The sequence below is a fragment of the Caloenas nicobarica genome, chromosome Z (genome assembly GCF_036013445.1).
Source record: "Caloenas nicobarica isolate bCalNic1 chromosome Z, bCalNic1.hap1, whole genome shotgun sequence".
In the NCBI taxonomy this organism is placed as follows: Eukaryota; Metazoa; Chordata; class Aves; order Columbiformes; family Columbidae; genus Caloenas; species Caloenas nicobarica.
The window spans coordinates 53,295,248-53,315,715 of NC_088284.1; the positions used below are offsets into that span (position 1 = coordinate 53,295,248).

The window sequence follows — 20,468 nt, forward strand, 5'->3', positions numbered from 1 at the left end:
GCTTTCTCATGACCACAAGAACAGAGGGCACTGCAATTACAGTGAGCACAAGGGACATGGCCCTCTTCTGAAGATGTTACAGAAAACCCACAACCACATGGAAACAACACCACCACCAAGAAATAGGCACTCTTTTTCTAGCCTCACATGATTTTTTTGTGCTATAATGCTGTAACTCTTTTCCTCATCTGCCACATGACCAGCAGAAGAAATAACCTTCAGTCAACACCATCAGGGCAACACAAAGAAGGCCAACACTGGAACTCTAAAAATGAAAGCAAGGAAAGTAGTAGCTGTTTTGACTTCTAAAGCTCTGCTCCAAAGTTAGAGCTTATATAGGCCACACATTAAACAAACATCTTCGGTAAATCAGGAGAGCACATAAAATTAGTTTAAAAAGCAGTATTATGAAGAACAACAACAGGAAACTAGTCTATGCAATTTATCATCATCTTCCCAACATAGTATTTTTCCATAATTCAGTTTAACTAATCTTCACAGTAACATCATACACTTTACATGTCTGTTCAGCTGGATTGCTGGCACAGTGATAATTCTGCAGCACACAGCACTGCAGAAGGAGGTCTCCAACATGTTCCTCCTCCATCTCATGGTGAAACTGGTGCAAAAGTGGTTTTGTACACCTTATCTATCCACCTGCATGCCCAACTACTTGTTCCTGTTGTCACACCTCTTCTTCAACTGATCTCATAAAAATCATGTTTTACTTCTAACCATTAAAGCCCAATGATTCAGTTTAAAAGATAGTTTTTAAGAAAAGTGTTCACACAAGTCATGGAGGAAAGTGGTAGCACGTGCCCTAGGACGAAGTAGCAAAGAGCTGAAATTCTTCAAGCCAACATTGCCCTCTATCCTGCAGCTAGACTTGGAAAGACAATACTTTAAAAGAGGCAGGAGAGACCTTAGAAAAGTAGGCAGACGAGAACATAAATATATCCGATATTGTTTTCAACTTATTTTATACTATTTGAAAATAAAACAAGGAAAGGTTGCTTACAAATACTTATGGAGTTCTCATTTTCTGCTCCCTCAGTTTTCATTCATGATAGCAAAACCTCTAATACAAGCCCTCTGCTTGGCCAGCCATATGCCAATCATTAACACTAGACAGAGAAGTCAGAGGAAATATTTTAGAGGTGGCATATGAGCTCCCCTGAAGCCAAAGGTGAGGTTTTTTTGTCATGCAATATGATGTGACTAAGGAGAGATTTACTAACACTTACGTGGTGTTCAGTCAGAAGCTCCAGTACTATTCCACAGTGCTCAGTTTCTTCCAACTACAGAAAATAATTACTGTCAGATTAAGACACAAAACTGAAATAAATTATAGCTAGTTCACTACATTTGGGATACTATTTTGGAAATGTCAAATTTGATTTTTATGTAAGGCATTTACAGATATGGATTACCTAAAATGAAATATAAGCTTACTGTTTTGAATCAATACAGACCAAAAAAACCCAAAAGAGGTCTGAAAATTTTGCCTGCAGATGACTTCCTCCCTGAATTATGAAGCTGAGAGGACAGAATTGAAATCATTACACTTTGTTAGACTAACTTTCCAGCAGTAGCACCAAACTACATATGTTAAGAAGTGCAGTTAATACCAAACATTTAGAGCAGCTTTCACTGCTGGCAAACTACATCCAAATTCCACAGGAAAAAAAAAAAAAAAGGGTCACATTGCAATGGCTGTGGAGGCCACTTCAAGTGAGGAGAATGGTCTAAACCTATATTTGTCCCTGTAACCTAAAATCCAGCAGAAACACATAATATAACAAATACCTAGTCGTTTACTATGCAGTCTTGTCCCAGAAAAGTATTGTTGTGCAGCTTGGAAGCTTGGGAATTTCAGCAGGAAGGTTTGTACGGACAACAGTGAGACTGTATGCAGGACCAACTTTTGTGTCTTCAAAGAAAAAAAATTATTAATCCAATAGTTGCTTCATTATAAGCAGATAATAAGGTCACATTACAGACCCATCTGTGAAACAGTTCTTCAAACAGATTCAGAGTAACCTCCTCTAACCCAAAACGCAAAAGACTGCACATCATAAACACCTAAAAAAGAGCTTAAAAACTATGCAGCTATTGCAAATTGCAAGAGACAGTAAACTGACCTTTAGTGGCCCCTCTCAAAAGTACTTGAAGACAAAAAATGTTAAGACAATTACGCTAAGTCTTTTCTCAACATCTTCCTACCCTATTTACAAAACAGTTACCGCACAATTTTCAGAATAAAAATTCTAAATGGCTACAGAGCAACGAAACTTTCTATCACAGTTACATATGCATAAGCAAGATAAATATTAAAAATTAGCAACGTTAACTAAGATGAATGCAAGAATTCACTGTAAGATGTCTTCTGATACTAATGATCCCAGTCTCATTATTGTTTTGACAGCTTTTTAAGCCAAAGTAACAGTATTCCAGCAACGTTCTGTTAAAACGGCCATGACTGCACTAAAAAAAACCAAAAAACCAAAAAAACAGAAAAATCAATTTATGAGAGTTCACCACGTATCAAGGTGAGCCTGTAATCACAAAAAACCAACTTTCTGAGGCAGATGGTCCAGTCAGGATGCTGGACAAAGGCTAAGAGCAGATGACAAATTAAGACGCAGACTGAAACTGAAGATGTTGCCATCCTTTTATGACTATGAATATCCTGAAAAATCCCAGCTTCTGCATGTTTAAGTGATCAAGGATAGCATGGTAGATTTTGAGACTTGGAGATAAAATAAAGGAAAAAAATCCGACAGGCAGCAGGAAGCAAGACACTAGCTGGCAAGGACAAAAAACAAACGCAAATCCAGATAACACCCAAGACATAGGCCAGAATGCAGTGCTGTGTTGTTTCTAATGGCATATGGAAACAACTGAACCTTGATACAATGAGAAAGAGAGAATGGAGAAGAAAGGGTAGAAAACAATTGATCCAAACAAAGCTATACATATAATCAAGCTGTCAAATATACTTAACAACCCGGTCTAAGCTTTCCGAAGATTAACCAGCCTCTCTCTGTGCAGCCTTGAAACACGGGAAAGCGATTGAAAAGGTAAGGTAGGCAGCAACACCCAACACTTCCAGCTCTGCTTTGGTTTTGTCAGAGCAAGCACCCTGTTCCACGGTGCAAAAGCACACAGCCATCACATACACCTACTGTAAAACTAGAGCACGCCTGCTCGCCAGCATAAGGCTACCTGGTGCATGTGAAAAATGTGCATTATCGGCTACCTCCATGCAGGTACCTGCCACCCAAACACATGCATGCACATTTTATAACCAGTACCAGAGTGGTATTAAATATCACATCCATAAAGCTCATCCCTTTCCCTAAAGAATGGATTCAATTCTCAGTTCAAGAAGCATCACGTTATCTTATTTTTTCCAGTGTTTCAGCTGTAACTGTAGCTGAGAAACTGCTTCTGTGCAATATCTCTTTTGTCAGCAGAGTTTGTCATTCTTGAGAATGCACAAAAAGCACAGAAACATTATTAAAGATATCATCACTTAGTAGATATAAGAAAGCTGCGTTCAAATGAGATAGCTTAAAAGGCTTTTAAAAACTCATAATCCCCCAAAACGAGAAAGAGAATTGGGTGAGGGAACAGAACTTTATTATTACGCCATTTTATGCAGCTGACTAAACACAAGACCTCTCAAAACATGTAAATTATAATACAATCTATGTGTGGGGTAAAAATGGAAGAAAAAACAAGTACAGGAACCAAAAGACCATACATCCTGTATGTCCCCACAAACAGGCACACAAAGTCTTTTTCCTCTTCCCCTCCACCCTTGTTTTTAAGAAAAAAATGAGTAACATCCCTCACAAATACATTCTCATTTACCTTTAACTCTCATTACCTCCAAAAGACCTACCTAATACAGGAGGACTTAATGTTGTATAGTCAAGGACCCTGGGCTGTAAAACTTTACAGCATAAATTACAGGCCCATAAAATTGCATAAAAAGAATATTAATTTGAAATGCATCCCTCACAACACATGTCATACAGTTCACATGTGACATTTGAAATATCAGTTACCTTCCTCCTCCCACCCTCCCCAAAATATATATATTTTTTAAAGTTGTTACCAAAAAAGACAGAAAAATGGGATTACTAATACCGGAACACAAACAAACAAACAAACAAATCAATGTAGTTTGCTTTCTAATTTTTAACTGAAAATGACCGTCAGAAGAGTTCCCCCACCTCAACTTTCTTTCTCCTCTCAAAAAGCAAGAGCAAAAAGCATGAAAGATACTACCAAGTGCTAGAACAGACAAGCTCTGAATTAAGCAGGAGATGCACAATGATAGAGAAGTCTGGTACAGATGCGCAATCAGTCCTCCAGGAAAAGACAAAAATTAATAGCTCACAATTAATTTATTTAGCTACAGAATCCAACAGCAGCTAGGAAACACTGATGTTTTTTCCTTGCACCATACTTTGCATACCATTAACTTCAATAACCCTTAAAAAATTCACACTTGACTCTGAAGTTCTTTCTTATTAGCAAGCAGATTTTACTGTCACTACGCTATTCCACAGGCCAGAAAAACTCCCGCATCCCCACTTAATTTGGGACTGGTTTCAGTACCGGTAGACACACGCAAGGAATTCAGAAATTATTTCCATCTGCCTCACAAAGGAGTCAGAGAAAACATCTCTTCACTTGACTCTCATTTATGTTACCGTTATGCTCAGCTTGAACCAGAAGCATGTTAAGAGTTTTCACAGCACAGATGCGCATTCATCGCTGTGACCAACAGTGGCAGGAAATGCAGGTTTCAACAGACCAAGGACTCGCTCTGTGGCAGTCTATGGCTTCGAGGTTTTTTTTTTTTTTTTTTAGAGATGGCCCTGATAGCTAGAGAGACAGTACCACCAGTACTGAAAAGATGGCTGAGGGTTTCAGCGAGGTGCAGGTAAGGAAGGCACCACATGGACAGGAGCCAGTTGCACTCCCTCTCTTCCCACTACTTTTGCTTTTTTTTGTGTATTTTGTATTTGACTTGTGCTTTGAAGGTTTCCAGGACAAAGGACCTAACAGATACCACTGCATCTCCTCTTTACTTTGTCTTGTAGTCTCTTATTATTTACCTGTTTCCAAATCATCAGAGCATTTCAAATTTCCGCTGTGCCTGCACGTAAGCCTTCTAAGGAACAACGTGCAGGAATGCACGACCAGGTGTTTTTCATTTGGAGAAAATACGGATTCATGATTCAACCAGGCACCGATTCAAGAGTTGCTGCCTTCTTTCTTAAGTGCCATGCAGCATGAAGCATAAGGGTTTTCAAGAAGAAAAGGTGGCACTAACAATGGGATTTCAGACAATGGAAGAGAAAGGAGAGATTTTGCTGCTCGCTGCTAAATCCTCCTCAGAGAGCGCCAGCACACCGCCTTCCCTCCCATCAATGTGGTTGTCTTCTCTCAAAGGAGCACATGACTTTAAAGAAGTTATGACCACAAGGTCAGCAGACAATATATGTGATTTCTCCATGGTCATACTCTGCTAAGCAATTAGGTCAAATCGTGCTCTTGAAAATTAGTTATAGTGCAGCTGCAGGTCAAGGAATGAAAGCTTGCAGGGGAGGAGATGAGACAGAAAAGGAGTAGAACGATTTATTTTAATTCTCAAGCATGTACAAAGCCCTTGCCAGGATGAGGAGTTGCACTGTTGCTAGAACTTTTGTAGTGTATGAAAAGAACATTCTTGGCTCTGAAAAACTAGCATCGGTGTACAAATAGAAAAAATGTTGTTCCAACTTACAAGCTGCACATAGAAAAAAAAAAAAGGAACTACTTTACATCAATGTGCTCACCAGTACTGTCTTGTTCACTCTAAATTACACTTTTATCAATGGATTGATGTGGCTTAATAGTCTGGCAAATAAGCAGATTTTTGTTGCTGTTAACCAGAACAAAAAGATATTACATGCTTTTACATACTTCTGTAATTCTGCTTTTTTAAAACAGTTTCTCTTGCATGAGCAGGAATTCTGATGTTGGATTTTTTTCTCCTATTCAGATCTGGGCTTTGGAATGCAAATTCGAATGAATAAAGTACTCTGGGCCTATGCTGGCAGCAGATGTTCAGAAGAGAAGGCACACTGAAAAAGCTGGTAGCTTTACTGAAGGTTTCATGATCCTGTCCTCCTGAAAACCCAGGAATTACTGCAGATACAAAACAAAGACATATTAACGACTTTACAGATTGCTATAAGAAGTTGACTAAAGTATTTAAGTCTGAAAGTAGCCAAAGACTAAATTCTCTTTCCTGCTTTTTATAGTGCTTTGAACGGTTAGTATAGTTGGGTGAGAGGCAAACACCAGACAGGCACAGACAAAACCTTCCCTGCTTCCTGTGTGTATATAAACAATTCAGCTCTGTCTTCGGTTTCATATTATCTATCCAGCATTCACTTGTACAGTCTGAGTAACACCAGACATGCGTGCTTGTCACTGTGCCAGTAGACGAGACAAGAAATGCAAGTTATCAACATCACTGAAACTTTATACAAGAGGCTGAGCAATGGCCAGACACTATTTTTTTTTTTTTTTCTGCTCTCTGATCCAGTAATTGCCTAGGCAGGAACAGCAATTACAACATTATTGGGGGAGGGAAGGGGAAGCTGTTGGCTATTCCTTTGTAAGCAAAAGCATAACATCTAAGTGCTGTGACTTAGTCTCTTTAAGAGCTGCAAAACTCCTCACTGCTTGAGAGATAAAAAATTTTTCACAGGTCCTTGTTGAAAACTCATTTTACCATACGATTACTTTTCACTTTCAAATGTATTCTAATATATGTCATCGTGAGATGGCTTAAGTGCACAGGTATTATACATACAGTTTGAAAACTTTAATTTATGCACAGTCTTCTCCATGGTATGTTCCATCTTCCTTTTTTTTTTTTTTAATTTGTATTTTTAATATGAAACTAAGCCATACTGCAAAGCTCAAGAGCTCTTAGCTTCCTAGTACACAGGCGACAGCAGTGCTCAACCACACTTTCACATTCCCACTATCTCTCCACAGGTCACAAAACACACAAGTGTAGTGTCAGATTGACCAAACCTTGGTATTCTGTGGTTCCCCTGCAATGAACACTTCCAAGTCACTGAGCTTTGACCTGTGCATTGATAACACTGTAACAAAAGGGGAAAGGTAGTAACCTGTTCTAGAGGACTTTGGAGCTGGTCCTTTGTCAATATGCAGTTGGGGGGGGGGGGGGGGGGGAAATCATCAATGTGGTGTCAGTTATATTGTGACAAACATAAGACGTACACAACCAGTATGAAAGTTAACTCAGTCTATACACACATATATCATCCCTGTAAAACCTAGAGATTGTAAAAACAAAAAAAAAGTGAAAACATGAGAAGGTCCCATGCCCCAAGTCCCTCAACACAAGCACTTAAGTGATTATAAGATTACAGAATGCGAAGAACCAGGTAGTATCTTATTTACTCAAGCAATTACTCAAGAAAATGCTTCACACAGAAGTCTACTCATAGATAGGGTGGTCTGAAATACCAATGTGAAGTCTGTGCCGAGATGTAGTGGTATTTATTTTATAAGCTGGGGGAATACGTATGGCTGTAAAACTTCCAAGGCAGCTGGATGTCAGCCATTTCCTATTAATGATGCTTGGGCTGGAGCTTGCTGAAAACCATTTGGTCTGTACACATCGACATCTGCTAAAGCCTTTTCAGAAAACATCTTATAATATGAATAGCAGAGTGCTCACGCTTGTGAACAGTTCAATAACTACATCTATGATGGAAAGAAAAAGCCAGAAAGAAGGTGGGATAATGCAGAGAAATGCAGATTTTCAAGGCAAGTGCTACCCTTACTGCCATTTACAGTATTAAAAAGCAGCTTGCACACACAGGTACTTAATGATCAATGCCTAAGTACATACCCGTATAAATAAAGAACATAATATACCATGCCAGTACTTGACGTCAGAGTTCAAGTCTTAATGCTTCTGTTGTTCTTCAAGTACTTCATTTTCCCCTTCATTTGGGCTTTTCATGAGATTTGTGAACCAGCTCAGCAATTAACATTAAATCATCAGCCAGTCTTGCTAAATGTTAAAAGATGTATGTGATGTACATCTGACTCAGAACTGAACATAAAAGCTCAGTCACCAGTTGCTCAAAAATTCTTAAACCAGGAGTCTGGGCTGAATATTAAAACAAATGAACAGAACAAAAATTCAGTTTTGGTGATGCCAGAGACTGTTGTTGCTATTGTTTCATAAATAAAATGTTTTGAGTTTTCTGCTTCTCTTCTGCAGCACACCCAAAGTGGGTGTTTGTCCTTCAGCTTGGGGAGGAAGAGCCCAGTGATAATGCTTATCAGATCTCAGTTACGCCATTCACTCTTTCATCATAATGAGCAGCTTCTCTTTATTTCACATTTTCAGAACCTCCCTGTTTTATAGCATATGACCTATGATCTTAATGAGCAGTAACAATGTGCCCCTAGGCAGCATTTCTATGCAGAATGTGACTCTGGAAAATAACTACATTGAATGGCCACAAATAAAAATACACAAATGTATGACATTCGCAGCACAGCTGCACGGGTTAGATATATTAAATTATGCTAATGGAAGAAAATGTTGCTTTTTCAGTATATTTGAAAAAACATTTAATGTGGTAATGGGGTATGGATCATTCACCAAACACTTGCTAGAAAAAGAGTAAAATCTAACCACTGAAAAGCAGAAGCAGAGCCCCAAACTAGTCATGACTCAGCTTTCCCAAGAAACAATACAGTTAAAGGTGTGGAATGGATTTCGCCACATTTCATTACTTCCCATCAGGTATGAACAATCACTGTGAAGTCCACAAGCATCTCACTAACCTACCAGAACACACGGAAAAACGTACCTCAAGCTTATACTCCACATAAGACAGCAAAGTCACTTTTTGCGTGAGGTAATTTCTGGGTTTTTGTCCTCCAATTATTAATTTGATGCTAGCTAAATACATGAGAAATTCACCAAGCAATACGATCTATAAACACATTATTTAAGCCAGAAAGATCGAGCCAGTGATGAAAATACTGTTTTTCCTTGACCGAAGATGACAGCTTTTTAAGAAGACGCAGCATTACAAACAAAGCACGGTTTGTATCACATACATAAATCTCATACCAAGTGCCTTAGCAACTGTCCATATACGTTGTGGTTTTACAAGCTGCTATTCACAGCCAAATAATTGTCCGCTTCCCCAGCTCTTCAGCCTTTATTCACAACTACTCACTCTTGCAGACAAGCTTGGGCACTTAGGAATTTAGAGCACTTTAAAAAATAAATTATCCCAGGGTGTACCCTATGACCTCCCCGCAAAGGATGGCTTGTCTGGCTACCCCACGGCTGCAGCCGAGGGAAAACATACTCAGACTGTGCAGTCACCAGTTTCGTTGTCCAGGGTTGATCGACAGTGAGGTTTTGCATCCCAGTTCAGAGCAGCTCTTCCACGCGGTCCCAGCCGGCCACCGAGCACACGGGCTTTACCGCGCGGGCTGGCGTGTTGGGCCAGCACCCAGCACAACCGGACCAGCTTTACAAGATACAATTTGGAATGGTTCGTCCTCCGGTTGATGTTGTAACTGATGTTATAACAAAAGAAGGAAAAGCCATCCTTCTTTTAGGCAGGAATGTGAAGTAAATAGTATCAGAAGGCCCTTTCAAATAAAAAGCAATGAGAAAAGATGAGACATAAGGAACTAAGCTATTCCCTGATGCGCTTTCCTTCCCCAGGGAATCAACAGCAGTTCTGCGCAGATGGCCCTGCTCATGGAGATCAGGAAATACTGCCAGACAGATAACATACCAAAAAAGTCCTAACTCCCACACCAAAGTGTTTGAAATATATGATAGCAGCCGACCACCCGCCCCCGCCCCGCCACCTGCCCCGACCCAGTCAACCTAAAAACACCAACACACACACACACAAAAACACAAAAAGGTAAAGAAAGCAGAATGTGACAAGGTGAAATATCCATCCCTGGAATTACATCTGCATCACCTTCATTAAAGGTAACAGGAGACGAGTGTCCCAATGAAGGAATCAGAGTCAGCAAGAAGAAAGATATCAAAAGAAAGCTAAAATTTACTACTATCCAAGACTCCCGTGTACTGTTTTTCCTTAGGAACTAATAAACAGCCAGTTTTGTTGAAAGTGCTGAGTTCTTGGCCAGAACCTTGTTAGACCCAAGTAAAACACTCACTAATATTATTTTTCTCTGTGGATGAAGAGTAAAAAAGCCCACACCTCAATCTCTGTCAAACTTGGCAGAACAATTTAGGTGTAAACCATGCCAGAACAGAATACAATATTATCAACATAAAAGTTAGTTCCACCTAGTTATACCTATATAACTAAGCATAGTAAGGGCAGTACCAAATAACACACAACACACAGAGTACATATGATTCCAGGTTTTAAGCACTGGCTTTCTCAGTCTCATTTAGAGATACAGGATTACAAAGGACCATCTCAGCAATGAAGCCAAATCCTCTTAAGCTGTAGACAACAAGACTAAAAGTTTCAGAAAACAGAGAAATAAGAGATGAGAGACTGCTTCTATGTAATCACAAGACAGTTAAAAGTCACAAGACTCCAGAAAATGAACATCCTTTCTCTGTCCTGTAAGAACAACAATTTCAAACCACCACAGCCTCAACAGACTGTGTGACCCGGGGAAAACGTCCCTCCACTATCAGCTCCCATGGCACATGAGCAGGTACTCAGCAAACACTTCTACAGGTACATCCACCCAGCACCTCAAGTCTTAACAACTACTTACTGATACCTGAGAGAACACCAAAACAGACAAGAGCCCAGAGGCCTGTCTACATACCAGACAGAAAGCAAGGCTCCTCAAGTGACTCGTGAAAACTTAGAAACACAGTATAATTGCTCACAAATAAAGTGGAAATCAAATATTTCCAGTATGCCAGTTTGGTTACAGGCTAACTTAGCATCCTGTTTCAGCAAGAAGCACAAAGCCAGAATGTTGCTGCCCAAAGCAATCTTCTTCCTTTCCGAATGCTCACTCCTCTGCATAGTTCAACAGAAAATTCAATTTAACTATACCCTTCAATCAGGTTGTACCCACAATTATAATTTACACTGACTGTGAACTCTTCCAAGCTTTGGATATGTCCTCTTATGCTTGTGACCACCCAGTAAGAGATATTTTTCTTTACGGGCAAGACCATCTAAGCTTCCTAACAAACAAATGGACTTGCACCTGGAGACAGATGGTACTAGGGAGGACTTGCTCCAGTAAAGAGTGGTCCACCAGTGCACTGCGAGGGCCCTGCTGCTAGTGGTCAATGCATGCACATGGTCCGGGCAGCCCTGCAATGATGTTTCCTCCTGAGCAGTATTGCCTCTTGAAGCGGAAACTCTGTCACATCTGCTTCTGTAATCAGGAAGGAATAAGGGGAAGGAAATAAAGCATCAAAACCAAGAGTATAACGTTACAGGCCATCATGTGGATTACTCAGTGTTTTAAAGCAATCTTAAACCATGTGAACTATTCTGGATTTGGGTGAAACACACCTGTTACAAGACATTGTTCCCAACATCAATGTGTGCCACAACCAAAAAAGCCACCAAACATGCTAAAAATATAATACCTTTAGTACAAAAGAACAACATCCTCAAGGGCTACAGTATGCCTGGAGACTCTGAAAGAGAGAGTTAAAATGGATCAAAGGTATTTACAATGAGTGTATCCTTACCGGCTTCTTCCTTCCCCAGGACAGTAGCATGCAATCCTTTCCTTTAAGTTTACAAGCTCAGTCTTGATATAATTTAGGTTCCCTGTTCACATTGGCTTCATTTCAAAGCCAAGTCTACTGGAGTTGCTTCACTCTACTGGAGGCAAGCAACCTTTCAATTTCCAGCCTGCAGATGCATCTGTGATCATAAGTGTTAAGTCCCCTCTCTTAAAAAGCTTCTTCCCACAGCTTCACCACCTTGGTGTCTCTTCTTCACTTTAGAAAAAAACAGTTCCAATCTCTTTGAGTTAGAGGGATGAGAGCTGTGAGTATCATGTAAAGGACAACGTAGCAACATACTGTAGAAGGTAATAGGAAGATACCCACCCCTATAATTCACCTCTGGTATTAGCCTGTTCCATAACAGGAATGCCACCCAACAACTGACCAACACACGCACAGGTTCCACTTGTGCTGTGTCACCCCCTAAGTGATGAGATCTCAGAGTTTAACTACACTACCTGTGCTAGACTCCTTTGCGCAGCCCCTTGTGCCCTGTTCTACTAAATTCCACACCATTTACGTCACTCCAAAATTCACTGCATAACGAAGACACGCAATGAAATAGTTTAGGCTTGAAATCTTTAGGCTTTGTCCGCACTTCTTTCAGTTTCTGCCTAGCTCAGCCACGAAATAGCGATGGTTAAGTAGGATCTACTACACTGCACGGTAATTTGATGAACACTTTTCAGGTGTGCTGGATAATCCTCCTTTGTGTCACCGATCTTCCTGCAGTGGGGTAAAAATACAGTTTGAGAAACAACAGTCTTATTTGAGACAGAGCTCCTGGGCAAGGCACTACCATCCAGGAAACAGAAACCACTGAGCCACTTCTTTAACTGGCACATTTTCTTCAGAATATAAATTTGTACCAATGAGTTGCACAGGTTCACCAACTAAACCAGTTAAAAACAGGACACCCGGTCGTTAAGCCCAGCTGTGGGTCTCACAGGAAATACGCAATTTCCTCCAAAAACTGATACGCCTTTGAATACTTGTGATCAACTGGAACAACAATTCATCAAGATTATTCCAGAGCCACTGCATCATCCATCGTTCTCCCAATTTCCACCTGAACTTCCCTGTTGTCAGTTTATGTTCTTCGGCCTTTGTCGTGATGCAACTCTTTATCTGTGTCCCTCCTATATATTTAACTTGAGGCCGATTTATGGAGGCAATCACAACTGCACACAGGCTGAGATTTCACACTGCTTCCAGTTGATCTCAGTGTGCACTGCTGCCATAGATTAGATATAAGGTGTTTTTTTTTTTTTCCCTTTGACAGCACCGCTGCATCAGAAAACAAAAACAACCACCAACACTACACACAGAAACAGCTGGGGAAAGTCTTACTGCTCCTTTCAGCCACCAACAGCATGGACTGAGCTTGGCACACAGCTCTCATAAAAACCCAGCCTCAGCCTCTGTTTTCCTAAGCTAAAGGGGCCAATTTCTGTCCAGTACGCACAGCTCCAGCAGAGGAAGTGACATATTTTAATATCTGCAAAGGGAGATAATGGGAAGGAAAAAAAAGAAGAAAAAAACAACCAACCAAACAAAAAACCCCCTCCAAAAATCTATAAACAAAGAGGACAAAGCAGCAAAGCCTGGAAAGATGGAATTAAAGTTTCAGCACACCCCTAACATAGCAGCTGCAGCACTGAGCATGCCTTACTGAGCCTGGCTAGAAGGGAAATCAAAGACGAGCATTTTTATCTGCTTCCTGATGAGTTTAGATTTACAGAGATCCATGCATCTAAACTAAAGGCACAGAATAATCAGCAAGCTCTAGTTTTAATTACACATCATTTTAAAAGATCTACAAAGCAGGCATTATTCTCCCCCAGAGTGAGAAATAAACTTAGCAGGACCAAGCAGTTATACCCAAAAAACATCTGCACCCCTGGTGCTTTACATGCAGCGCACCTCTCAGCACATTTTATAAGGCAGTAATTGTCACCAGTGGCACTGTGTGGTGACAGCCTCTTGCAGCCTGCGCAATCAGCAGCTTGCAGGTTATTATGCGTTTCAAAAAGGAGGCATTTTGAGGCACGGCTGGGAGGTAAAGTGACTTGAGACACAGAAGAATAATTCCTCCCACCATGCTTTTCAGTTAAGAGACCTTTTTCAGTACCCACGCAACCGCCAGGGCCAGGACTTGCAGAACAAGCATGGAATAACCAACTTCTCTGAGAGCGGACACGACTGATACAACATTTACATCGCTCACAAACAGCACAGAAAGGGTTCTTTGCTGTAATCTGAATTTCATAATGTTCAACTCTGGGAAAAGAAAAAGAAAAAAAAAAAAAGGCACACAAACCCACCAACCAACCAAGTTTCCTGCTCAAGCAGTGGCTTTGTGGCCAGCGTTTTCAGGGTTCCTTCCCAGGTCCTTGTCCCTGAAAAACTCAACTTACTGTAATTAATTATTATGTTCTAATGGAATTTGCATACATGTAGTTATAGAAACAGTGAATTCCATACTTGCAGTATTTATCGTTTTGCTGGTACGAATGACGCAGGAAATGCTACTGCAGAGGTTTGCACCTTCTGCATCTTCAGTACTTAACCATTTTATCTCTGTATGAAGAAGAAGGTTAACACATGCCTTTTAATGGAGCAATGGAGATGAGGCAAGGGAAACAAAAACTAGAAATTTCAGTGTATCACAGTTAGAAATTTTATACCTTACATTCAATACTTTTAGCCCTACCAGACCACCTTTCACACTGTTCCTTCCCCTCCGATACGACTTTCTAATCTGATAATTCATAGTAAGAAATGTTACACTAAAACATTATTAAAGACTGTTGGCAGGGGTTTTAAATGTGACTATTTTGAAAGGAAGTATCATCTCAAAAGAATTTCACATCCCATACATCTCACTACAGAGCTTGACAACACTCACACAATTTTAGTACATCGGCTAGCCAGCAAGATTACTTTAGGTTGTCAAGCCTCCAAAGTGCCACAAAGCTAAAATTCTAGTTGCCATCCAAGTATTTTTTGTTCAGGGTTTTTATCTTCCTCCTAATACAGGAGCACAATGTAGTTACAGTTGTGTGTGGACAGATGATGGACAGCCTTCACAGTTCTAAAAAGCAGCATGTCTGAAAACTGATATGTGAATAATGTGTGCACACACATATATATAAATATAAATATAAATATATATATATATATATATCTCTGTATGTGCTGCCTACGTACTCCCTGCTTACTACAGAAATCCGTTTCTAGCGTCTGGGGCGGAAAAAAAAATAGAAGTCTCTTTTCAGTCAACACTCAAAGGTAAAAGAACATTTTTCAGATTGTAAATACACATTGGCACAACTCCTCCTTCTTTCTTATCAGCATCTTCAGCATGTTTCCCTATGCATTTTTCTCTCACAACTGATAAAGCAATTAGATATCTTAGATAGCAGAGTTAACTTACTGCTTTTTACTGTTAGCGTCTCTGCCTAGTGAGCTACCAAGCACTGGTTTCCAAAATTGACAAGATTCCTCACAGCTTTTATTCAACAAGTTGCAAGTGTTTCCCTGTTGAGTCGAACAGGTCCAAACAAGCTTGAAGTTTAAAATCGTTAGATACCTCTTCCTACTTTTTGAATCAGTAGGAATCTAAAAATTGCAAACCACAGTGCAATGCAAAATACCATTCTTCAATCACAAAACTTTATTTCAACAATCCGCACATATTGTAGAAAGCCCATAAAAGTTTAAAGAAAAAAAAACAAAACAACAAATGGGGCGTAGGGAGCTGTTTGTAAGACCAGGAACTAAATCCCTTCAGTTCATACAAATAGACACAGTATGTATCTATAACATAGCTTTGTTTGGGTACCTCTCCCTGCAATTATTTAAGCAATGCTGCATTTCTCACAGTACTGTGGTAACTCTCAAGTAAGGCCAGTCGCAGAAGGGTGAAAAAATATTTTGATTAGTTTGATCTGTTTCCAAGGTCTTTACTTGCGTGCTTACCGTGGTGAGGTTTTTAATACTAATGAACTTGAATTCCTGTCTTTCGGGCAGACTGAAGTAAACGCACTGCAGCAGGGTATTTAAAATGCACAGTCACACCACCTGGAACTGCTGGCAGAATGAAAATGAACAAAATAGCTTTAATAGATTTGTTGCTCTTTCATGATGATCTCTACCACCCCTTGAAATTTCATGGTTAGATGATTCCTTAAATCTGCACGTAGCCTGCATCTGAACAATGCAAGTAATACACATCACTTCAAATATGTAAGGCAGAAAAAAAGTGTTATGCAGTGCAAAGTGCATGGTGATCAAGAGCACAACCTTCTTATATGTTCTGTGCTGAAGACAACATTCGATCCACAAGTCTTACAAGACTGTTTTGGTACAAAAGCTTAAGATAAACCAACCTGATCAGCCATGAACATGTCAGAAGATATCACACACAGGCAAGACCAATAAGGGTGATCCTGTCAGTATCCACAATCCCAAATTCCTTTTTTCTTATTCTCCCCAGGCGTAAATCAAAACAAACCAAAGAATGGAACGAAATATTTTGGTAAAAGCATGAGGACTATTTATTACTTTTTGTGCAAAAGCACTGTGAAACACCAGAAAAAGTAGTAGTGTATTTTTTTCAGCCCAGGCACACCATTATCCCTTCTCCTTGTTTCCAACAACTCCAGGTTTTACGTTAAGCAATATTTAAACAACCTTTATCAGTTTTAATAAAAACTTTCATTTATACAACCCAAAGTTGTCTTTCTGCAAGAAATCTTTCTTAGACCACCTTCTTATTCAAATAATTTGTTATTCCTGTTACTGACAGAATATAAGGCAGTAAAGACTGCTAAATAATTTACAAGGGAAAATAGTGAAGATTATTAAGATTTTTGAGTATTTGCATCTTTACCGAGTTTTCTCAAAATGCAGGTTGGCCTAGGAACTTCAGGATCCATTCACACACATCCCTCTGTCAAAAAAACCTAATCTGTTAATTTATTCAGCTTGTTTGCTGCACAGCTGCAGCTAAGTAAGAGGAAATAGAAGCCGTATTCCTTAAGAAGGGGAAAAATAATTTGACTTTGCAAAATGAAACCTTTCATCATTACTTACCTAAAGTATTAAATCACAATTCAGGTTCCCAAACAAACATAAGAAATGTTAAAGTCAAAGGTGTTTTAAATATTCACTGCTTTCTGAGTTTGAGCCTCAGGGTTGGCATTTGCAACTACATTTATATGCAAACACAACGGTGAGAAACCTACCTAAGGGGTAAAGGAGGAATGGAAAGTGATGTGATTTACAAGAGAGTATTTCATCAACCCTGGAGATTTAAGTTTAAAAAGATGTTAAAACCACCACTGAACTAAATCATACAACAACTATCCTGAGATTTGCTTACTCCTATGCTTTTATGGCAACACTTGGCAGTGGCATAATCCTGTTTTCTCAAAGTGATGCTGAGTGAAAGCTGTGGCCCTTTTAAATAACTGCATTCCATTTTTAAAGCAAAAGCCCTGACAAACACTTCACAATGTTTTACTGCCCAGTTTTCTCTACTTCTTTTTTTTTTTTCAAGAAAAAAAACAAGAGTAGAGATCAACACTTTTAAACTCTTAAAATGTTATAGGTTTACATTGCATGCCAAACTTACATAGCATTAAGATGAATAAAAACAAACTCTGTACTGTAATACTTTGTCTGTAACTGATCACATTAATATACCTGTTTTTTACTGAACTCCATTACATAATATTCTGGCAATTTGAATTTTTTTTCCTTTGGTGTTTTTAACTATGTAACATTATTCAGTGTTTGCACTTCCATGTACTGTAAAAATGAAACACTTGGTCTTCACTACAGTGTTCTGAAGCTAACATGTGACTTCCAAAGCTTGTTTGTTTGGAAAAATCCCCATATATTTAAATATTTCTTATGTAACTGGCCTAAGGGCAATTGTTCTATTTCACAAATATGTATTGGGGACCTAACACTGCATTGACACTTCAAAATAAATACAAGAGAGGTTATATAAACCTTAACACTTTCTCAATTACCATGCTGACATCACTATCTCCCTGAAGAACCTTAAAAAAACCCACAACAGGTGACTTCTAGATCTGTATTTTTTTCTATAAAGTAAATCACATATGATTTGTGATTTGTGATCTGTAAGCACAAGTATGGTTCTCTGATCAAGAATCCAGAAACCTACAACTGAATTTCAGAACACTTTACGTGTTGTTGCCTAGAAGGATGGAAATCAAATCCAACAATTTTATGTGTCCAAACAGAATATTTAGACCACACAACCTAAACTTAAGAGTTTAGCATGATAACATGTCTTTCTAATAAGACATCCAATAAGTTAATATAACTTCACTGTCCAACACAGCCTGTCGTTCCAGGTGTATGAAAAAGCCAACCCAGAACACTATATAAAAATAACACATCCATCATGTACCTGTACAAGTCATGGCAGCAAGCTTGTACATAAGTGGGGTGAAGTGTATTTTAAACACAATCCAATAAACTTTCTGATAATGTGTTGGTTTTGTTTTTCCTAAGAAACAGTGTTGTATTTCTAAGTTCCTGTCTATGACAGTACCTTGTTTGCCATGCTTTCTGCTACAGGAACCTCCACCTGAAAGGGACACCCAAGCAGACATGAGATGATCTGCCCCACATACACTGCCCAGTGGTAATTAAACACTGATCCTAAGCTTTGAAATCGCCGAGATGAACACTAGAAAAGGACTCTGCCATACTGGTGTGCTCAAATGCCATCAGATTCCCCTGGAATGAGGGGGAAGGAAGATAAAAGGACTCGCACATAACACAATTCAGTGTCAAACTAACAGGTTTAAAACAGGGAAAGCACTGAAAAAACAAGGCACGCCAAACAGCTTGAGCTCGGAGGAGATCACTGTATGGCACTCAAGAACCAAGGTTCAAGCAGGCAGCACTTCATCTGCAGCGCCTGAAACACAACCCCGAGCCGACTGCAGCTCCGACAGCGATCTTCGCCACTGCCCAAACAGTTTCTCTCTCTTCTTCAATCGTGTTACCAAAGCAAAACCGACACGCAACACATAACGGAGCCCCTCACCACCAACACAAAGCAAACTTCTGTCCTACAAACCCACCCACCACGTTCCCAGTTACTCCCCCCGCCGCAGCAGCCGCCGTTCCCACCCGCCGCGGCCCCGAGCAGCAGGTACCGCCGCACCGCACCCGGACGGGCACCACGCCGAGAAGGTACCAGCTCGGAACCGCCCAAATCCACAACCCCATCACACTCGTCTTAAAAGCGCAAACACGCCGTAGCTTAAAACCCAACTCCCTTTCCTGTCTTCGGGCCGCTCGGAGGGGTGGAAAGGCAACGCGGGGGCATCTCCGGCGGCGGCTCCTCCCGCCCAAACCCGCCGCCGGCCCGCACCCACCTGCCGAGGTCCTCGCCCGTCTCGTAGTGCTCCTCCAGGTTCTCCTGCCTGAACACCGTCATGGTGGCCGCCTCGCCGCCGCCGGCTTCAGTCCCTGCTCGGCGCCCTCATCGCCAGCGCCCCGGAGCCGCCCCGCGCTCGGCTGCGCGCCCTGCGGAGCAGCGCGGAGATGAACGCCCGGTGCCGCGGCCGGGCGGCGCCCCCGCTGCTGCCGCCCCTCGCCCTTCCCCCCGCGGAGGAAGCGGCACCGCGGGCCGGAGGGCGCCTCCCTGCCCCCGCCCGGGCGGCGGGAGAAGAAAGCGGCGCCCCCCGCCCCTTCCCCGGCAGCCGCACCGCCGCCCAGTCGCCGCGACGGCCGCCGGCGCCCAGCCGCCCGCCGCATTCCTCCGTGGCTCCGTTGCCCGGTGAACCGGGACGTGCCGCCGGGGCTGCGGCAGGAGCCCCCGGGCATCCCCGCACCTGACCCCGGGCGAGGGCAGGATGCCGAGGCGGGGATTCAGCCCCCCCCCCGCCGCCGGCCCGAGGCTCGCGGGGCCGCTCCCCCCGCCCGCTCCCTCGCCCCTCACCCGCTGCTGGCGCCGCGGCCACTCCGCGACCTGTGAGGCGGCGACAGCGCCGCGGCCGCTGCCGCTCCCGCCCGGCGCGCAGACACTGCGCGACGCCGCCGCGCGGGGCTCCGCCGCCCGGCCAATGGGAAGCCGCCCGCCGCCCCCCGCCCTCCGCCGCGGCCCGCCCGGCTCTGCCCGGCCCTGCCCCGCCGCCAGGTGCGCCCCGCCCCGCCCGGCAGCGGGCCTGGGGGCGGGTCCCGGCGCCGCCATTGTGTGCGCTCCCGCCGGCCGCGCCCGCCCGCGCCTTCTCCCCGGCCCGCTCGGCGGCCGCGCCCCGGCCCCGGCAGGGTGAGGCGGGGCTGCGGGCAGCCCGGGGGCGGGCGGTCCTTGCTCGCCTCCCGCCGTCCTGCTCTGCCAAAAAGCGGCCTCCGCGGGACGGGCACCCCCCGCAGGCCCCGCGTCCGCTGCGGCAGGGCCTGCCCCGGGCCCCGTGGGCAGCGGCGGGTGCCCGCGGCCGCTGCGGCCGTGCGGAGGTGCTGCCCCGGGCGCTGCGGGGCGTCCCGGCCCCGCGGGAGCGTGCCCGCCGCGGGGAGCCCCGGGCACCCGCCCTGCTTGCAGGCACTTCGCGAAGTAAGCGATTAAGTACAGTCCGCA

At 42.5% G+C, this 20,468-nt stretch overlaps 1 protein-coding gene across 1 annotated transcript in view; it reads right to left on the reverse strand.

Moving 5' to 3' along the window:
• The window catches only part of DAPK1 (death associated protein kinase 1), a 90,184-nt gene extending 70,299 nt beyond the window's left edge, over positions 1 to 19,885 (reverse strand). Inside the window, exons 1-2 of the mRNA XM_065656186.1 lie at positions 19,833 to 19,885; positions 19,267 to 19,417 (exon numbers count right to left, since the gene is read on the reverse strand). Coding sequence (XP_065512258.1) covers positions 19,267 to 19,328 — 62 coding nt within the window. The 5' untranslated portion in view covers positions 19,329 to 19,417; positions 19,833 to 19,885. The remainder of the gene's footprint in view (positions 1 to 19,266; positions 19,418 to 19,832) is intronic.
• Positions 19,886 to 20,468: the final 583 nt, after the last annotated feature.